A 19,143-nucleotide genomic window follows, 5' to 3' on the forward strand; every position below is an offset into this window, starting at 1 on the left:
TTAACTCTATTAAAACTACATATGAAAAGACGATACTACCCTCGTCTCTACCCTCAATTCTTTCTTCTTCTTTCTTCTTCCAGTAGCCATGGTCACCACCATGGCTGTATGCACCACCGCCGCCCTCACGATGTCTTTGCTGGTCTCTCTCTCTCTCTCTCTCTCTCTCTCTCTCTCTCTCTCTCTCTCTCTCGTGTAACTCAGTTGAGCGATCTGAGGTTGAGCTCGTTAATGGAGTCTCTGATCTAAGTTTTCGTTCTCTGGCGGAACCAGGAATCCAAATTTTGAGCTGAGCTGAGCTGATGATCTGTAATCGTATTTTTAGGGAATCTTCATGTCTGCTTTGAGACATTTGCTTTGGTTTCTCAGATCTACTTCTCTTCTAGCCAGTGAAATTAAAAAGCTGTTCTCGGAGCTAATTATCTGATAGTAAGTTTTAGAAGCAGTTGAAGGTCTGGTAAACCAAGTATCAATGTCGTATTCATTTCTTGAAGAGGTTCTAGAGCATGTTTTTTCATTTATTCATTCCTATAAGGACTGAAATGCCATTTCTCTTGTCTGCAAGTCTTGGTATGAGATTGAACGGTGGTGCAGGTGTCGGATCTTCATCGGTAATTATTATGCCGTGAGTCCGGGAATTACAATATGACGGTTTCCTGAGCTCCGATCTGTGTCATTAAAAGGAAAACCTCAATGACAAAGAGGGAAGGAGACGTTACCTCTAGGAGCTTCTACAACCGTTGGGCGACGAGTGCGCCGATTACCCGAGAGAAGAGGCAGGTCGAATTCAAGGAGGGAAAAGAACGAAAAAAACAATAAGAAAGAAACTAAAAATATGAGGTATGTCGGTGGCCTGCATCTTTGCCTTGTCTCGTGCTTCGCATTGCTGGGTTGTTCTTCCTAAAGTCCCATTGCAGGGACAGTATAACTCTAAATCAATCAGTCAGAGATGGGCAAAGCATAGTTTCTTCCGGTGGAACATTTGAATTGCTTTTTTTCAGTCCCACCAATTCTGACAACAGATATGTGGGGATTTGGCACAAGAAAATCTCCGTTGAAACCGTTGTTTGGGTTGCAAACAGAGATGTTTCGATTACAGACGCATCTGGTGTTTTGAAGATCAATGGAGATGTGAATTGTCCTTCTAAATCGATCGGAAACTGTGGTGTGGCCACGAATGCATCCAAGGTAGAGAACCCAGTTGCCCAGCTCTTGGATTCTGGGAATTTCATTATCAGGGATAAGGATTTGGAACTGGAGAGGAGGGAGAGACTACAAGAGGCCGAGAGGGTGTGAAAGAGTGAGCATCAGAATCTTCTATATTTGTTTGATGAAGAAAAAAGTACATAGAAAGAATGAGGAGGCAGCAGTGGTGGCTGGTGGTGCTGGCGGAAGAAGAAGAGGAGGAAGAAAAGTAGAGATGAAGAGGAGAAAAAGGGGTTTTGGGGGGAAAAAGAAGAAAGAGGGGTTATTGGAATGGAAAGGGTAAAATTGGAATTAAATTATATTAAGGGTAATTTGGGGTTTTAGAAAAATTGGACATGCCCACATCATCACTTAATGGCGTTTTTTAATAGTTATGGTACGGTTGATAGAATCTTTAACAAGTAGAGGAGGGCATAATCATTTTTCAAAACTTGGGTGTTAAGTTGATATTAAGAAAACTTAGAAGGGAGGGGGATGATATTTCCCCTATTATTTATAGATACTTTCATCTACGATTATGAATCAAAGGGAAAAAGAATCCCGAAAAGCGACGTGGCACTTGCGCCTAGACGATCGTGAAATGACCGCCCTACCCCATGAAAGGTGGAAATTTGTCTCTGTTGATTCTTCTACACATGCTCCCCTGGCCCCGTACATAGCGAACCCTCTCCCAAAAAAAAAACAAAAAATAAATAAAGGAGAAAAGTTCTCTATGGAGGAGTGTACTGCCCACGTCCAAACACGAGGGGCAAACTGACCGCCTTACCCCTCATGAAAGGTAGAAATCCCGCCCCCATGACACCAAAGCACGTGGTCTCATTGCCCGCCATGCGCGTGCAAGGGCCATGCTTCCCATAGAGAATGTCGACCCATAAATAAAAGTATGACAATGCTGTAATGGTGTGGCTAATTAAATCCACATCAGTTCAATACCTTTCCCTCCCTTTTTTGGGAATAATTTCAACTACTATGCATCTCAGTAACCACCCAAAACAGTCTACATCATGAATGAGAAATGGATGGTAGAACATCCAAAAGAAACCTCACCAATACCCATACACAGAGGGTAGTTAGGGTTTTTTTTATTGACATCCTCTAAGGTTTTAATAATTTGTAAATTTACTTCCCCCCCCCCCCCTTTATAGCATACCCAATTTTTTTTTCTAACAAGAGTAATAGTGTCATTTCACATGTATGGTTAAAAATGTACATGATAATGATAGCTTTTGATAATGATGTAATGATATTTCACTTTCAAATTATTTTTGAAAACTCTTTTATACCCCTATATTTCACTTTCTAATACTCTTTTCTCCCGATTTTGGAAATGATGTTTTGTCCATTTCTCTCCAATTCCTTAATTTTGGGACCGCATCAAAATATACATTGAGATGAAATCCTTTATATCTTCAACTACTATGCATTTCAGTAACCATCCAAAACAGTCTTCCTAATGAGTGAGAAATGGACGGTAGAACATCCAAAATAAACCTCACCAACACTCAAGCACACAAGTCACATGGGGGGGGGGGGGGACTACCTTTTTTTTTGTTGGTATGAAGGCATTCTATTCAAAGCGGGGGGGACACGTGGGGTTCAGAGGGTACACCTCCGAAAGCCACAGAGTGAAATTGGCCAAACCATTGGTCCTGTCGATGACAGGGCCCTCCCAGCTAAGGAATCCGCAACAGAGTTGGATTCCCCAGAAATATGAGAGAAATTACATTCTAGGAAGGAGGAGGACTGGTACAAAATATCAGAAATAATAGGCTGAGAGCCCAGAGGAGCTGTTGCTGAAGTGTTTATGTACTTCACAAGATCCTTGCAGTCAGATTCAATGGTGATGAAATCATGGCAGTTGGCGATAACCTCCAGCATGCCTAAACGAAGAGCCATGGCTTCTCCTTCCAGAATCGCTTGAAAGTGAGTATTCTCCGATTTAGCCAGAAGCGCTAATCCTCTGTGATCTTTGATGACGAAGTCCAATCCACATTGGTTCTTATCTTTCTGCCATAAAGCATCAACATTTAGTTTGACATGCGGGTGATGAGGAGCTGACCATCGAGGGAGGTTTGGTGGTTGGTGGGTGGAGTGAGTGGAATGCTTAGATTTCTATTCCCAGAATTCCTTGAGAGGTTTAGTGGCTTCAATAATCACATCCACTGGAGACCATTTCTTCTTTGCAAAAGTATGATTGTTTCTAGCTTTCTAGAGGGACCAGGCAAGAAAGGAGCATAGGCTTTTAGACTCGCAGGCAAGCTGCTTCTTTAAGGAACTGAAATCCGACCAGCCCTCAATCCATTTAGTAATTGTAAGAGCAGGGGAAGTTGGCACTTTGAATACCAATGGGCTGCCATACTATACGGCTTTTGTGAACTCACAGTGGAACAGGATGTGATCGATGGACTCATTAGCTTGGCCACAACACATGCAAAGAGGATCAATAGGCACCTTTCTTTGGATAAGCTCTTCCTTTGTAGCAAGACCCCCTGAGCAAGCTCTCCAAAGGAAGGACTGAATTTTGGGGAGAGAGTGACATTGCCAGATTTCCTTCCACACGGCCGTTGGGGTCAAGGTCCAATTACTTTGATGAGAGGTAGAGGGCTTGTTGGTGGTGGCATAAGTTGCAATGTTGCATTGTAGATGATAAGACGATTTAACTGAAAAACAGTCATCCTTGGATGCGCCCCAAAGTTGATAATCTTCCTTGGGGAAGAGGCTCAAGTGGATGCTCTTAATAGCTTTCCTCTCTTCGATGTTGAACCATCTGTTGATGATTTGCTCCTTCCATGTTCTAGAGTCTTGGTGAATTAAGTCTGCAACAGAATTTATGTCACAGTCCTCGGCTTTGCAAGATTGAATTTTAAATCCTGGGAGGGTAGGAACCCAGTTTTCCCTCCAGATATTCACCTTACAGCCGATGCCTATTCTCCAAATTAACCCAGCTTTGAGCACTTCTCTACCATGGATGGTGCTCCTCCAAGGCCAGGAAGGGGCGCTACCAATGTTAGCATTCATGAAGTCCACATTTGGGAAATAAATAGACTTCATAAACACTGCCCAAGAAGAGTTAGGATCAGAGAATAATCGCCAAGCTACCTTGGAAAGAAGGGCTTTGTTGTGCCGATTGGGGTCCCTAAGCCCTATGCCCCCATTGTCCTTGGATTGGGAGAGACGGCTCCATGAGAGCCAATGGGTTTTGCTGCTCTCCTCATTTCCTCCCCAAAAGAAGCGAGTCACTGCAGACTTGACCTTATTGTTGATAGATTGAGGGATACTGAAGTGAGAAGCAACAAAGTTCAAAGATGGGAGAGCTACAGCTTTGAGGAGAACTTCTCTGCCGGAATGGGAGAGGTACTGTTGGGATCAGCCATGAATTTTCTTGGACATGTTGTCGTTGATACTGTGGAAAAGCTCAACTTTTGAAATGCCAAAATCAATTGGGAGCCCAAGATACTTGGAAGCTCCATCTCCATAAGGTATTTTAAAGATTCTGGAGAACCACCTCTTCACACGGGGGGGGGGGGGGGGTGTTAGGACTAAAACAAAGAGTAGATTTTGTGGCATTGATAGCTTGTCCGCTGGCTCGACAAAAGATGTCCATACATTCCTTCAATTTGTGCATAGCTTGGAGCTTCACCTCCGAGAACAAAACACAGTCGTCGACGAATAAAAGATGGGAGAGAGGGGGGGACCTATTCTTGATTTTAATCCCTTTGATAGTGGCTTCCGAGTCTGCCATATGGATAATGTTGCTAAGGCCGTGAGAGCAAATGATGAAAAGACCCGGTGCAGAGGGTCACCTTGCCTGATGCCTCGTCCTGGCGTCACAACACAACGCTCCACGCCGTTTATGAGGATAGAGTACTTCACTGTGGTGATACAGGTCATTACCATCTTGACAAACTTGTTGCAGAAGCCCATCTGAGTTAGGAGGCGGTTGATAAATGGCCATTCAAGTCTATCAAACTCACGTTTCATATCCAATTTAGCAGCAATGAAGAACTTCTTCCCCTTTTTCTTCTTCTTGATGAAGTGGAAAGTTTCATGAGCTATGTATATATTGTCGGATATAAGCCGCCCCGGTATGAAAGCCGACTGAGCCGGAGAAATGAGCTCAGGGAGGAGGGGCTACAGCCGGGTAGCGAGGATCTTTGTAATGACCTTAATAGCCACCCTACAGATGCTGATAGGATGAAAATCCTCAACTGCTTTAGGATTGCCTTTCTTTTGGATGAGGCAAATAAGAGTGTCATTTGAACTTGGTGGAAGGGTACCTGTAGAGGAAAAAGTCGACACAAAGGAGTATAGATCCACAGATATAATATCCCAAAAGGATTGGAAAAACAAAGGGGGAAAGCCGTCCACCCTTGGGGATTTTAGGGGGAGGGGACTACCTTACGAGAGACTGTTGTTAGGTTTTTTCTTTTTGATATCCTTCAAGGTTTTAAACAATTTGAAATTATACTTTTTTTTTTTAGCATACATAATTTTTTTTTCTAACAAGAGTAAAAATGTCATTTCACATGTATGGTTGAAAAATGTACATGACAATGATAACTTTTGATGATGACAATAATGATATTTCATTTCCAAATTATTTTCGAAAACCACCCCCCCTTTTATGGAAATGGTATTTTGTCTTTCTCTCCCCAATTCCTTAACTGTGGGACTGCATCAACATATACACTTGGATTGGAATCTTTTATATCTTCAACTACTATGCATCTCAGTAACCATCCAAAATAGTCTTCATTATGAGTGAGAAATGGACGGTAGAACAACCAAAAGAAACCTCACCAACATGCATGCACACTAGTCACGTGGGGGAAACTACCTTATGGGGGAAAGTACCTTACGAGAGACCGTCATTATGGTTTTTTTTTTATTTACATCTTTTAAGGTTTTAAATAATTTATAATTTTACTCTTTTTTCTTTCCTAACAAGAGTAATAATGTCATTTCACATGTATGGTTGAAAAATGTACATGATAATGGTAACTTTTGACAAGGACATAATGATATTTCACTTTCAAATTATTTTTGAAAACTCTTTTATATCCCTATATTTCACTTTTCAAATACCTTTTTTTCTCCCTTTTTTGGGAATGATGTTTTTGTCCTTCTCCAATTCATTAAATGTGGGTTTGGATTAACATATACATTGGGGTTAGAATGTTTTGTCTTCAACTACTATGCATCTTAGGCTCTTTTTGGTATCATTTTTCATTTTCAATTTGGCCTATTTAAAAAAAATCATTACTAAAAACCATTTTGATAAAAAAAAGAAAAATTGTTAGGTAACTATTAAACACAATAGATTATAGAATGAAAAATGAATTTGGTAACTACTATGTATAAATAATTTTTATATATTTTAGTGGTAGGTGAAGAAATTCTCCCATCACCCATCTTGTTTCTCAAATTTGAAACATCATGAGTTGATCTCCTTTGAGCAGGGGAAAATGAAGACTGCCATAGCCAAACCCTGTCTGATTTTCTCCTTTTATCCTTTGATCAAATCACAGCCATAGCCACCATAAACTTCATCTCTCCCCAAATCAAACTTTGCAACCTTTGTAAAATAAGAAAAATCCCCAACTCCACAGCCAAACCCAGAAAAAAACAGCCACGAAAAGTGAATGAAAATAATCAGAGAGAAAGGCAAGAAAAAAGAGGCATCTATTGCTGCAACTCCGACCTGTAATAATAAATTACCTAAGCAGAACTAAAGGAAAGGCATGCTCCCACCAGTCTCCTTTTTAATAAATCTCACCTCGTCGTGGGTTTTCCTACGACCCAGACACGATGTAGCACCACTTCCCATCCGCTGAAACATATGGACCACAAAATCAAACAAAAATAAGAAGAAAGTCATCACAAAATTAAACACCAATAGATTCAGAAAGGAAATGCTCAAGAAAGAACAGTAAAAAGAAGAAGCAACAATCTTTTAGTGTTTTGTTCTTAGTTCTTTCTATTAATTCCCCTTACCTCTTACAATATTCAACCCAAAGAATTTTTGGACAAGTATGTGTCCATCAAACCCAGTTCGGTCCGGTTCAACCTGGATCACCTTTGTATTGAACTTTTATACATTTTAGTTTGATATTATCACATGCGATATAAACTTTTTGAGCATTAAGTGTTCGTAAGTTTTACTTAAAATGGTAGTCACGACTAGGATTTGGGCTGGGCACCCTTATCATATGATCGTCGCATTGGGTATGCCTAGACATGTGATGTCAGGGTACGAATGCGAATGCTCACATGTTTGATGTGTGCATTGGCGAAGAATCTACTTTGTCGATTCCCTCATGTATTACTGCCAGATGTAGGAAGGGATAGACATGTGTCACCGACACCCTTTGCCTGAGGGAACCCTGTCGCTGCAAAGTGTGATCGCATTTTTTGGTTCATCAATGACTGAGACTCAAGCGAGTCAAAGCTGGTGTTCTGGGAATGCGTAAACACTTTGTGAGTGAAGGAGTTATCCAACATGGTCACCACTGCCCGATTGGGGAACACCAAGATTGAGACTGTCTGTGTATGGTCGGATCAGAATCTGGATCCAATGCCATTTTGGAAATGGTTTTGCAAAAATCTATTTTACATAAAATGATAGATTATATATAATTATTTGAACAAAGTGTTTTATCGAGTTTTGCGGGACACGATCAAATGCACAGACACTTTATATGGACATGTACTATGGATTGGGGTTTGGCAGTACTTGTGTACATGCCCTAGATTCCATAATGATGGTGTTGATTAGTGGGGGGGTTGTATATGATAAATTGTTATCATATAGGGAGTTATTTGGAATTTGCTATTTTAATTGATTTTTTATTTAATTAATGGATATGGTGCTAATTATAATTATCTATAAATATTAAATAAAGTAACTAATTAATACTTTCCCTATTAGATTCTGCTTCTTTCCCTTTTCGAAGCACTTTGAGTTTAAACAGAACTGCCAAACAAAGAGAGAGAGAGACAGACTCTCACTGGGATTAATTCTAATCCATTCAGGGTTAAAAAGGTTTTCAGAAAACCCTATGCCTATAAATAGGGGACCAAAAAAATGCAGAGGGGGTGTGATCTGCGTTTTCAGCCTGACCCCCTCTCTTGCGTTTTGGTGACTCTCTCTCCCTCTTGTGATCTCTCTCATTCTTCTTCTAGTTTCTCTCATCTGTGTTTGAAAGTCAGGGTTTTAAAAACCCAGAGCTGTGCTGAAGAATTTGAGAACATCTGGGATTGGCTTGAAGAACCTTGGTAGCGCCATTGGAGGTTCAGATCTGTTTACTTGGAGCGCTCACTGGAGGAAGAACCATTGTCTATTGGAGGAGCAACACTTGAGGCTCATCAGGTTAGCAATTCTTGATTGATTCCTTCAGTTTTTAATTATTTAATATTTATGGGATGCGAAAGAAACTCAAATAGATTTATTTCTGCTGCGCATTCGAGTATGGGATGGATACCTCTTGCCATGTGATGGATTAGAGATGCTTTTCTCTGTCCCTATTGTGTTCTATAATTGCATGAGACACAATAGGGAAGGAAAAACCCTAACAGGGATGCACCAGGGTTCCCATGGACAACCATGGGAAACCCTAAAATTAAAATGGGGCACCCATGGGACACCATGGGATAACCCAGGGCGTGCAAAATCCTAATTTTTCACTATATTGGTTTGCCATGGTGAACCATAATGATCCCATGGATCGTAATTTTGCCAACAGTGTGGTATCAGAGCCACCTTTCTCACCCATGGATATCATATAATTAATTGGATGTAATTATTGTATATGAGATGCAATCTTTTTATATCCATGGTAGAATATCGATGGATGTTTTTGCACATGGCTTATAATGGTTGTAACAACCTTCCCATATGCACATGGGTGGTTACAAGGTAGTTATTCATATAACAACCTTGTCATGTGCACATGAGTGGTTATGGTTGTTGTAACAACCTTGTCCATGTAAGATGATGGAATTTTATTTTTATTCCATCATAGGGTTTAAAATCCATTATTCAAGACTTAAAAAAAAGAAAAAAAAAAAGAAGGTATTTTTCAAAATAGAATTTTTATTTTGTTTTGTTTTTTAGAGGAAGAAGATGGGTGAATGGATCCTTCCCTCCACCCACTTACAATTAAAATTGTGATTTTAATTTTATGGGCTTGGATGCATGTTATCACATGTGATGTGGTGGTTCAATAATTGAAGAAATCCATGTTAATTTTTGGTTTACTTGTTTTAATGCCCATGCATGAAATTGTGTTATGATGTGATTATGGGAATGACATTCTAATAAAATGAATGGATTGTTTATGTATGTGATACATGGGGTTATGGGTAGATGTGATGCTTCTCTCTCTTTCTCTCTCTCTCCCTATCTTTTTTGTTATAAACAAATGTACTCCACCCCATGGGCAGCCCAAATGGTGGGTTGGTTTCTCCATGCGGGGTTTCTTTATTATTATGGAAGGAAAATATATAGATTTTTCCTAGGTTTCCATTATAATTTTAGAGGAGCTAGGACTCCCAGGACATGTTGATGGTGATCCACATGTGGTGCTCAAAGCTTATGGAGATCTAAATCACCTACTTTGAAGACGTGATCGGGCGGAGGAGATGATCGAGGCGTGACATCCATGGCATGGTTGATGCACCCAAGTAATTAGTTTATTTTTATTGGGAGGGTTCTTTAATTGCTTCTGATAAAAATGCCGCCATCCCATAATCACTTTTAATTAATGTTGATTAATTATGATTGTTTAAATCTGTCCATGATATGTGAGAGTTAATTAATCTCTCTTTATTCATAATACATGTATGATATGGACTAGTCTTAATCGGTAGACATGTCCATGGCCTCCTATTGAAGATAAATGTAGAAAGTATGTGACATGACCCCGCATAAGCCGACAGGACATTGCCAGGACCTCTATCACACATTTATTTATATTTACCTCTATCTAGATGCGTTAGGGTATGGATAGTGAGAGGGCACTGCGACAGTGGGCCATCTTTCATGATTTCATGATTCTAACTAATGCAATAGGTAAGTACATGACTTAGGTGTATGTCAGCCGACAGGATTTGGACATGACACCCACGTGATCGAAAATATTGGAAGCCCATGAGGCGGACAGCTTAGTCCACACTACCACGATGTGTATAATGACTCCTGACAGGGTAAGTTATGCATACAAGGGTTGTAGGTATCCAATTCATCTTTTGGGTTATGAGGGAAATCCAATCATGAAAGACCATTGATGTATGTGTGCTCAATTCTTTTTCAATGGTTGTTAATTAGCATGTGGTTTTTACTTGTGCATGTGTAGATAATTATATGATGGCTGCCGTTAATTCCGACCTTTTGACATTCATTAGTAAATACAAACTTAATGATACAAACTATATCGATTGGTACTGGAGCATTAAGTTACTCCTAATTGCTGAAGGACTGTACACAATTCTAGATGAACAAGTTTGTCCTCAACCCGACCCAAATGATTTTGAGGCAAATGAAGAGATACATGATTTTCTCATGAGGGATTCCAAGGCATCACTTTATATGCTAGGATCATAGGAAAAGTCAGTTCTGGACTCGGTCAATGATACGCACTGCTGGGGGTAAGATGGATAAGCTTGTTTAATTGTTCAACAGACAGTTGACACATGCTCATTCTGATGTGGTGAGTCAAATCCACAACACTAAAATGTCCCAGGGCACTCCAGTGATGAATCATGTAATGAAAATGATCAATCTGTTTGAAAAACTGAAATCCATGGGGACTGATTTCAGCCTGCAATATAAGACCGATGTGATCTTAGCATCACTCACCCCTGCCTATGCAACATTTAAGATGTCCTACAAGATGTCTGACAAGGAGAGAGAGCTCACCGAGCTTGCTAACGCATTGGTAGAGGCGGAAGCGTCCTTGAAAAAGGACAAGGCTGAGGTCAATGCAACTGAGGCAAAGCCTTCTTCAAATGGGAAGAAGAAGAAAAAAAGGAAGTAAGGGTAAGACCCTGAAAACCAAGGGTGGGAAGTCTAACAATAAAGGCAAAGGCAAGTGCTTCTATTGCAAGAAGGAGGGTCACTGGAAAAGGAACTGTCGTGCTTACTTGGCGACTTTGAAAGATAAGAAGTCAGATGAAATAGAGGCTGCTAAAGAAGGTACATGTGATGTTTACATTCTTTATGAGTCTAATTTGTCTTTTGAACCGATCAATTCTTGGTTGGTGGATAGTGGTTCCACTGTTCACATTTGTAATGATTTGCAGGGGTTCAAGGAGACAAGGAACTTGAAAAGAAATGAGGTGCGTCTTCACTAGAGCTGAAACCATGGCGATAGCTGTGGGAACTTTTGTATTGAATTTTAATTCTGCTAGTTTAGTTTTAAAGGATTGCTATTATGTATCCTCTTTTAAGAGGAAGATTATTTCAGTTTCAAAACTTGTTTTGGACGGATATAATTTCTCCTTTAATTCTAAATTAATTATTCATTTTAATAATTCCTTTGTGGCATCCGGATATATGCAAAGTGGTTTGTACTTTCTAGATTGTCCTATTAGAATGAATGTTGTTTCAAATGTTGAGTTGAAATGGAAAGCAGCTCCAATGAACTCAACATACCTGTGGCATCTAAGATTAGGTCACATTAATTTAGACCGAATCAGTAGATTGGTGAGGGATGGTCCCTTAAAGAGTTTGAGGGTGGAACCATTCCCCACATGTGAGTCATGACTTCAGGGTAAAATGACCAAGAAACCCTTTAGCAATAAAGGTGCTAGAGCCACAGATCTGTTGGAGTTGATACACACTGACGTGTGTGGACCCATGAACATACAAGCAAGGTATGGGTATGAGTACTTTATCACATTCACCGATGATTACTCTAAATATGGTTACATATACTTGATGCGTATGAAATCTGAAGCCTTTGATAAATTCAAAGAATTTCAAGCCGAGATCGAAAGATAGCTCGATAAACGTGTCAAGTCCTTACGATCAGATCATGGAGGGGAGTATCTATCGGATAAATTTAAAGAATATCTCATATCACAGGTGATAGTTAGTCAACTAACTAATCCAGGCACACCACAACAAAATGGTGTATCCGAACGACGCAATCGGACCCTATTGGATATGGTCCGGATGATGCTCACTTATAGTGAGCTGCCTCTCTCTTTCTGGGGATACGTTTTAGAGACGGTAATTTATATCTTGAATAGGGTTCCATCCAAGTCTGAAGCCAAGACACCCTTTGAGTTGTGGAAAGGGCGCAAACCCAGTATTCAACACCTTAGGGTATGGGATTGTATAGCACATGTGCAAAAACAACAGACAAACAAGTTGGAATCCAGGACTTCAAGATGCTATTTCTTAGGCTACCCCAAAGGCATGATAGGCTATTATTTCTATGACCCGGTTAACCAAAAGGTCATTGTAAGTAAACACGTCACATTTCTGGAGGAAGAAATGCTGACCCAGAGGTTCGAACCAGTAGTCATTAAAGAGCTATCGGATGGCTCAGAAACTTCACTTCCAGAAGTGAGACCAATTGACATACCCGCTAAAATACCAACACCTGAAGAACTTCGACACGGTGGGAGGACTATTAGACCACCCACCAGGCTTACTCTTCTAACCGAAGAGGAAACAGTGGAAGAGTTTCACATGGTATTGGTTGAATCGGATGATGATCCGATGACATACTCTGAGGCTCTTAAGGATGTTGATGTCACTAGGTGGCTGGAGGCAATGCGCTCTGAAATCGATTCGATGCATTCCAACAAGGTCTGGACTCTAGTCGATCCACCACTTGGCGTTAAGCCGATTAGATGTAAATGGATTTTCAAGAGGAAGAAGGGCGCAAATGAAAAGGTCGAAAGATTCAAAGCGAGACTGGTGGCAAAGGGCTATACCCAGAAAGAGGGTATAGACGATGAGGAAACCTTTTCACCAGTGGTGATGATGAAATCCATCAGGATTTTATTGGCCATCGCTGCACACTTTGATTATGAGATCTGGCAGATGGATGTGCAGACTGTATTTCTAAATGGGTTCCTTCAAGAGGAAATCTACATAAAACAGCAAGAGGGGTTCTCTTCCTTGGAGGAAGAAAGAAAGGTGTGCAAATTACAGAGGTCCATTTATGGGCTGAAGCAGGCTTCCAGGGGCTAGAACATCAGGTTTGATCAATCAATCAAATCGTTTGGTTTTGATCAAAACATGGATGAACCATGCGTTTATAAGAAGATCAGTGGGAGGGCAGTATGTTTTCTTATTTTATATGTAGATGACATATTACTGATTGGTAACGATGTAGTTTTTCTTTCATTAGTAAAACAGTGGTTATCCACAACGTTTTTTATGAAAGACCTTGGTGAAGCTAGCTATATCCTTGGGATCAAACTCGTGAGAGATCGCCAGAGAAGGATGCTAGGCTTGTCACAGGCTACCTATATAGACAAAGTCCTGGCCAGATTTAGCATGGAGAACTCCAAGAGGGGAAGTGTTCCCTTCCGACATGGAGTCAGTCTTTCTAGATCTCAATGTTCTCAATCTCAGACGGACATTGTACCTGAGAAGGACTAAGGAATATTTCTTGGTTTTTAGATCTGATCAGCTGTCAGTATTGGGATACACAAATTTGGATTTTCAAACTGACAAGGATGACAGAAAATCCACGTCCGGGATGGTATATCTAATGGATGGAGGTGCCATTGTGTAGCGGAGTGCGAAACAGAAGTCTACAATCGATTCTACTACCAAAGCAGAACACCTTGCAGCTTGCAATGCAGCAAAAGAAGGTGTTTGGCTGTGGAAATTCCTATCAGATTTGGAGGTAGTCCCTGACCTTGTCAAGGGCCCCATTCCCCTGTTATGTGACAACAGAGGGGCCATTGCACAAGCTAAGGAGCTTAGGGCTCATCAGAGGAACAAGCACGTGCAGCGAAAGTATCACCTCATCAGAGAGATTATCCAGCAGGACGATGTGAGTATCTCCAAAGTGGACACAACTGAAAATGTGTCTGATGCCATGACAAAGGGTTTGTCTCCAGGAGTGTTTGAGAAACACATGGAGGGCATGGGTTTAAAATGTATGGGGAATTGACTTTGATGTACAAATGGGAGATTGTTGGACAAGTGTGTGTCCATCAAACCCGGTTCACCTTTGTATTGAACTTTTATACATTTTAGTTTGATATTACCACATACGATATAAACTTTTTGAGCATTATGTGTTCGTAAGTTTTACTTAAAATGGTAGTCACGACTAGGGTTTGGGCTGGGCACCCTTATCATATGGTCATTGCATTGGGTATGCCTAGACATGTGATGTCAGGGTACGAATGCGAGTGCTCACATGTTTGATGTGTGCATTGGCGAAGAATCTACTTTGTCGATTCCCTCATGTATTACTGCCAGATGTAGGAAGGGAAAAACATGTGTCACCGACACCCTTTGCCTGAGGGAACCCTGTCGTTGCAAAGTGTGATCGCATTCTTTGGTTCATCAATGACTGAGACTCAAGCGAGTTAAAGCCGGTGTTCTGGGAATGCGTGAACACTTTGTGAGTGAAGGAGTTATCCAACATGGCCACCACTGCCCAATTGGGGAACACCAAGATTGAGACTGTCTGTGTATGGTCGGATCAGAATCTGGACCAGTGCCGTTTTGGAAATGGTTTTGCAAAAATCTATTTTACATAAAATGATAGATTATATATAATTATTTGAACAAAGTATTTTATCGAGTTTTGCGGGACCCGATCAGATGCACAAACACTTTATATGGACATGTACTATGGATTGGGGTTTGGCAGTACTTGTGTACATGCCCTAGATTCCATAATGATGGTATTGATTAGTGGGGGGGTTGTATATGATAAATTGTTATCATATAGGGAGTTATTTGGAATTTGCTATTTTAATTGATTTTTTATTTAATTAATGGATATGGTGCTAATTGTAATTATCCATAAATATTAAATAAAGTAACTAATTAATACTTTCCCTATTAGATTCTGCTTCTTTCCCTTTTAGAAGCACTTTGAGTTTAAACAGAACTACCAAACAAAGAGAGAGAGAGACAGACTCTCACTGGGATTAATTCTAATCCATTCAGGGTTAAAAATATTTTTAGAAAACCCTATGCCTATAAATAGGGGACCAAAAAAACGCAGAGGGGGTGTGCTCTGTGTTTTCAGCCTGACCCCCTCTCCTGCGTTTTGGTCACTCTCTCTCCCTTTTGTGATCTCTCTCCTTCTTCTTCTAGTTTCTCTCATCTGTGTTTGAGAGTCAGGGTTTTAGAAACCCAGATCTATGCTGAAGAATTTGAGAGCATCTATGATTGGCTTGAAGAACCTTGGTAGCGCCATTGGAGGTTCAGATTTGTTTACTTGGAGCGCTCACTGGAGGAAGAACCATTGTTTATTTGAGGAGCAACACTTGAGGCTCACCAGGTTAGCAATTCTTGATTGATTATTTCAGTTTTTAATTATTTAATATTTATGGGATGTGAAAGAAACTCGAATCGATTTATTTCCACTGCGCATTCGAGTATGGGATGGATTCCTCTTGCCATGTGATGGATTAGAGATGCTTTTCTCCGTCCCTATTGTGTTCTATAATTGCATGAGACACAACAAGGAAGGAGAAACCCTAACAGGGATGCACCAGGGTTCCCATGGGCAACCATGGAAAACCCTAAAATTAAAATGGGGCACCCATGGGACACCATGTGATAACCCAGGGCGTGCAAAACCCTAATTTTTCAGTATATTGGTTTGCCATGGTGAACCATAATGTTCCCATGAACCGTAGTTTTGCCAACAAGAAGAGTATTAAACGGCAGAGATCGCAACCCAATCTAGTATTGTCTGGATAGTTCACAAATATGACGCTAGGATCAACTGTAGGTGCAACCGAGCAGGGGCGATAATGGCTGGTAGGTGGTTTGGGGTTGCAGGTGCAGGGGCGATAATGGATGGTAGGCTGGTTGGCTGCCAGACAAGATGGGGGTGGAGGGAATGGGGTAGGATGAGGTGGAGGTGGTGTGGGGTAGGTTGCAGCAGGAGGAAGTAGTAGAAGAAGAAGAAAGGAGTTTTCTAAAATTAAAACCAAATGTCTATTTTACCTCTCATATTTGGGTGATATGAGTACATGCTCATTAAAAAACAAAAAAAAAATGAAGGAAAAATAGATTTTGGCCATAATCTATAATAAGGTTTCAACTCTATTATGGTTTTTCTATTATTTTGATGTTTTGTAAATAGAAATAGGGTCCATAAATTGTACCAAACACTTGTGAAAACGTTTGTGTCAGAAAATTAAAATGAAAAGTGATACCAAAGAGGCCTTTAATAACCATCCAAAATAGTCCTCAACATGAGTGAGAAATGGACGGCAAAACATCCTAAAGAAACCTCACTAACACCCATGCACACAAGTCACATGGGGGAAATTACCTTATGAGAGACCATTGGTAGGGTTTACCTTATGTGTACGGTATTTGGCCTCGTAAATAAAGGGTTTATTTTTAGTACATTTATTTTAGGGAATTTTGTATTGATATCCTTTAAGGTTTTAAATAATTTGTAATTTTATTTTTGGACTAAGAATTTTTAGGAATAAGACGAAGAGTAATTAAAAGAACGATCGACATTCTCTGTGGAGAAGCGTGCCCTCTGTGTGTGTGGGGGCCAATGAGTATGCACGCATTGGTATCATGAGGGTGAGATTTCTGCCTTTCATGGGGGGCAAGGCAGTCATTTTTCCTCCTCTGTGTCTAGGCGTGGATGGTACACTCTCCCATAGAGAACTTCTCTCCTTAAAAGAAGTTGCTAAATTCTAAATGGGAACACATTTTCAGTCAAAATGGCCCTTGGTGCCCTCTGTGAATGCGTAGGACATTAGGAGAATGAGTAAAAACATCTACAAGGGTGACATCTTCACCTTTCATGAGGCGTGGGACGGTCATTTCACTTCCCTCTCTACATCAGTGCACGGGGCACACTCCCGAACAAATTTCTTTTTCCCATTCTAAATAAAGCAATATAGTTGTCATTTTTTTGGGGGTAAACAATATAGGTGTCATTGACACTCTCTTTATTTGAAGTCAACAATTCAATCAATCCTTGACTTATTTGCCGCCTTGGATTGACTTATTTGCCGCCTTACCATTGTTATCAAAGGAGAGGTGAGGAGAGGACAGGAGAGAGAGAGAGGAGGACTTGACCGCCCGAGGGGAAGTTAGCATTACTATTATGTGCACCAACCAGCGCAAAGGTTCTCAGCACCATTAAAACTCATTCAGGGGTTCCTTTACATTTGGAAAAGAGAGATAAAACTTCGGTTGTCTACTTAAAGCCTTGGGTTGTACGCTTTCCTCGTAGCTTCTGGAAGGAGAAGAAGAGAGAGATAACCAGAAGGACCAGAATCCCTTTGTTGGTTTGAATCCAAGCGAGGGTCTCTCTCTTTCTCCTTCCTTCATTTTTGCTGTTGAGTCTCTCTTGTTCGTGAATTTTTTAGGGAGAAGATGTTGGAGGGCAAAGCATTGATAGAGGACACAGATATGCCAGTGAAGATGCAGATCCGAGCCATGACTTCTGCTTATCGAGCCCTCGATCTCTATGATGTCTTTGACTGCAAATCCATAGCTGCCCACATTAAAAAGGTAACACATTCTGTATTCCATGATTCCATCACCATCTGTTTACCAAATGGTGGCAAAGAAATATTCCTTCTGTTTTTTTTTCCTTCTCTTCTCCATTATGCTTTGGTTTCTCTGATGAAGCTGTGGATTGATTTTGATTAGGAATTCGACATGATATATGGACCTGGATGGCAATGCGTTGTGGGTTCCAATTTCGGTTGTTTCTTTACTCATTCACAAGGGAATTTCATCTATTTTACATTGGAAACCCTCAATTTCCTCATTTTCAAAGGGTTCTCTGGTCCTCCTCATCCTTCTCCTGTATATTAACAAACTTTAAATAAAATTCTCCAATCACTGTAGTCCTCCCTTTCTGTTTCTTCATACTTTGTTTTCTGGTGTAAATGATTGTATCCCCATGGAGAAGGAGAAAGGGTAAGGGAAGAAGAAAAGAGAGTGAGAGCGCAAGAGAAGATAAAAGGAAAAATCCTAAAACACCTAGTTGGGCTCTTTGGATTCCTCTGCATCTTTTGCTTAGAAGTTCTGAGACTTTAAAGCAGAACATTTTTAGAGATCCTTTGTTTTTTTTTTATGTAAATACTGATATGATGCAAGTAGTGGTTATAATATCTCTATCTTCTTTGTCAGGGGCACACATCTCTGTCTCTCTCTCTCTCTCTCGACTTTTTTTACAATCAAATGAATGGACGTGACTGCAGTGATACAATGTGGCAAATTATTAGCAACTAATACTGATTTGATGCAACTAGTGGTTATAATGTCTCTATCTTCTTGTCAGGGTCACAAATCTCTCTCTCTCTCTCTCTCTCACTCCTTATTTTTACAATCTAATCTCTCTTTTCTCACAATAAGGGGCAGATATGTCACATTATGCTCCCAGAACATAAAACATTATCCCAATTTCTTCTGTTGTTACTTTCAAGTCAAAGTTAGGAAGAAAGTCCCACACTATGCTGGATTCGGCTCTTCTCCTGCGGGCCCTGTGTAGCATCCAACAACGCTGGGCTGCTGGGCACATCGGGATACATGTTGGGCCCCACATAGGCACACATCCCCATGCATCCAGCAGCCCAACACCATTGGATGCCTCACTGGGCACTCCCTGGACGCTGGGCTCACCAGAGAGGAGCCTGATCCCACTGTGCTAGCGTTGAATTCTCACTTTGATTGATTAAGAGCCCATTTGATAACCTTACGAGAAACATTTTCTGTTGTTTTTCTGTTTTGAGAAACGGAAA

General features: G+C 40.6%; 1 protein-coding gene across 2 annotated transcripts; it reads left to right on the forward strand.

Annotated features, from left to right (window-relative positions):
- The first annotated feature begins 139 nt into the window (after window positions 1-139).
- Window positions 140-18,519, forward strand: LOC122670734 (dynein light chain 1, cytoplasmic-like). Of its 2 annotated transcripts, XM_043867707.1 has the most exons (3): window positions 140-166; window positions 17,734-17,905; window positions 18,047-18,519. In XM_043867707.1, exons 2-3 carry the CDS (start codon window positions 17,768-17,770, stop codon window positions 18,212-18,214), a joined length of 306 nt encoding a protein of 101 aa, XP_043723642.1. In that variant the 5' UTR covers window positions 140-166; window positions 17,734-17,767; the 3' UTR covers window positions 18,215-18,519. The 2 variants fall into 2 exon arrangements, with proteins under 2 accessions (XP_043723642.1, XP_043723643.1); XM_043867708.1 differs by lacking the exon at window positions 140-166 and having other exon boundaries at window positions 17,713-17,905.
- The last annotated feature ends 624 nt before the right edge of the window (window positions 18,520-19,143 follow it).

This window comes from Telopea speciosissima, chromosome 8, assembly GCF_018873765.1.
Source record: "Telopea speciosissima isolate NSW1024214 ecotype Mountain lineage chromosome 8, Tspe_v1, whole genome shotgun sequence".
Classification (NCBI taxonomy): domain Eukaryota; kingdom Viridiplantae; phylum Streptophyta; class Magnoliopsida; order Proteales; family Proteaceae; genus Telopea; species Telopea speciosissima.

Bases quoted from the DNA above. Each gene is read 5' to 3' on its own strand.
- LOC122670734 (XM_043867707.1), top strand. From the start codon at position 17,768: ATGTTGGAGGGCAAAGCATTGATAGAGGACACAGATATGCCAGTGAAG. The intron at 17,906-18,046 runs GTAACACATTCT...GATTTTGATTAG, and splicing joins TAGCTGCCCACATTAAAAAG to GAATTCGACATGATATATGG.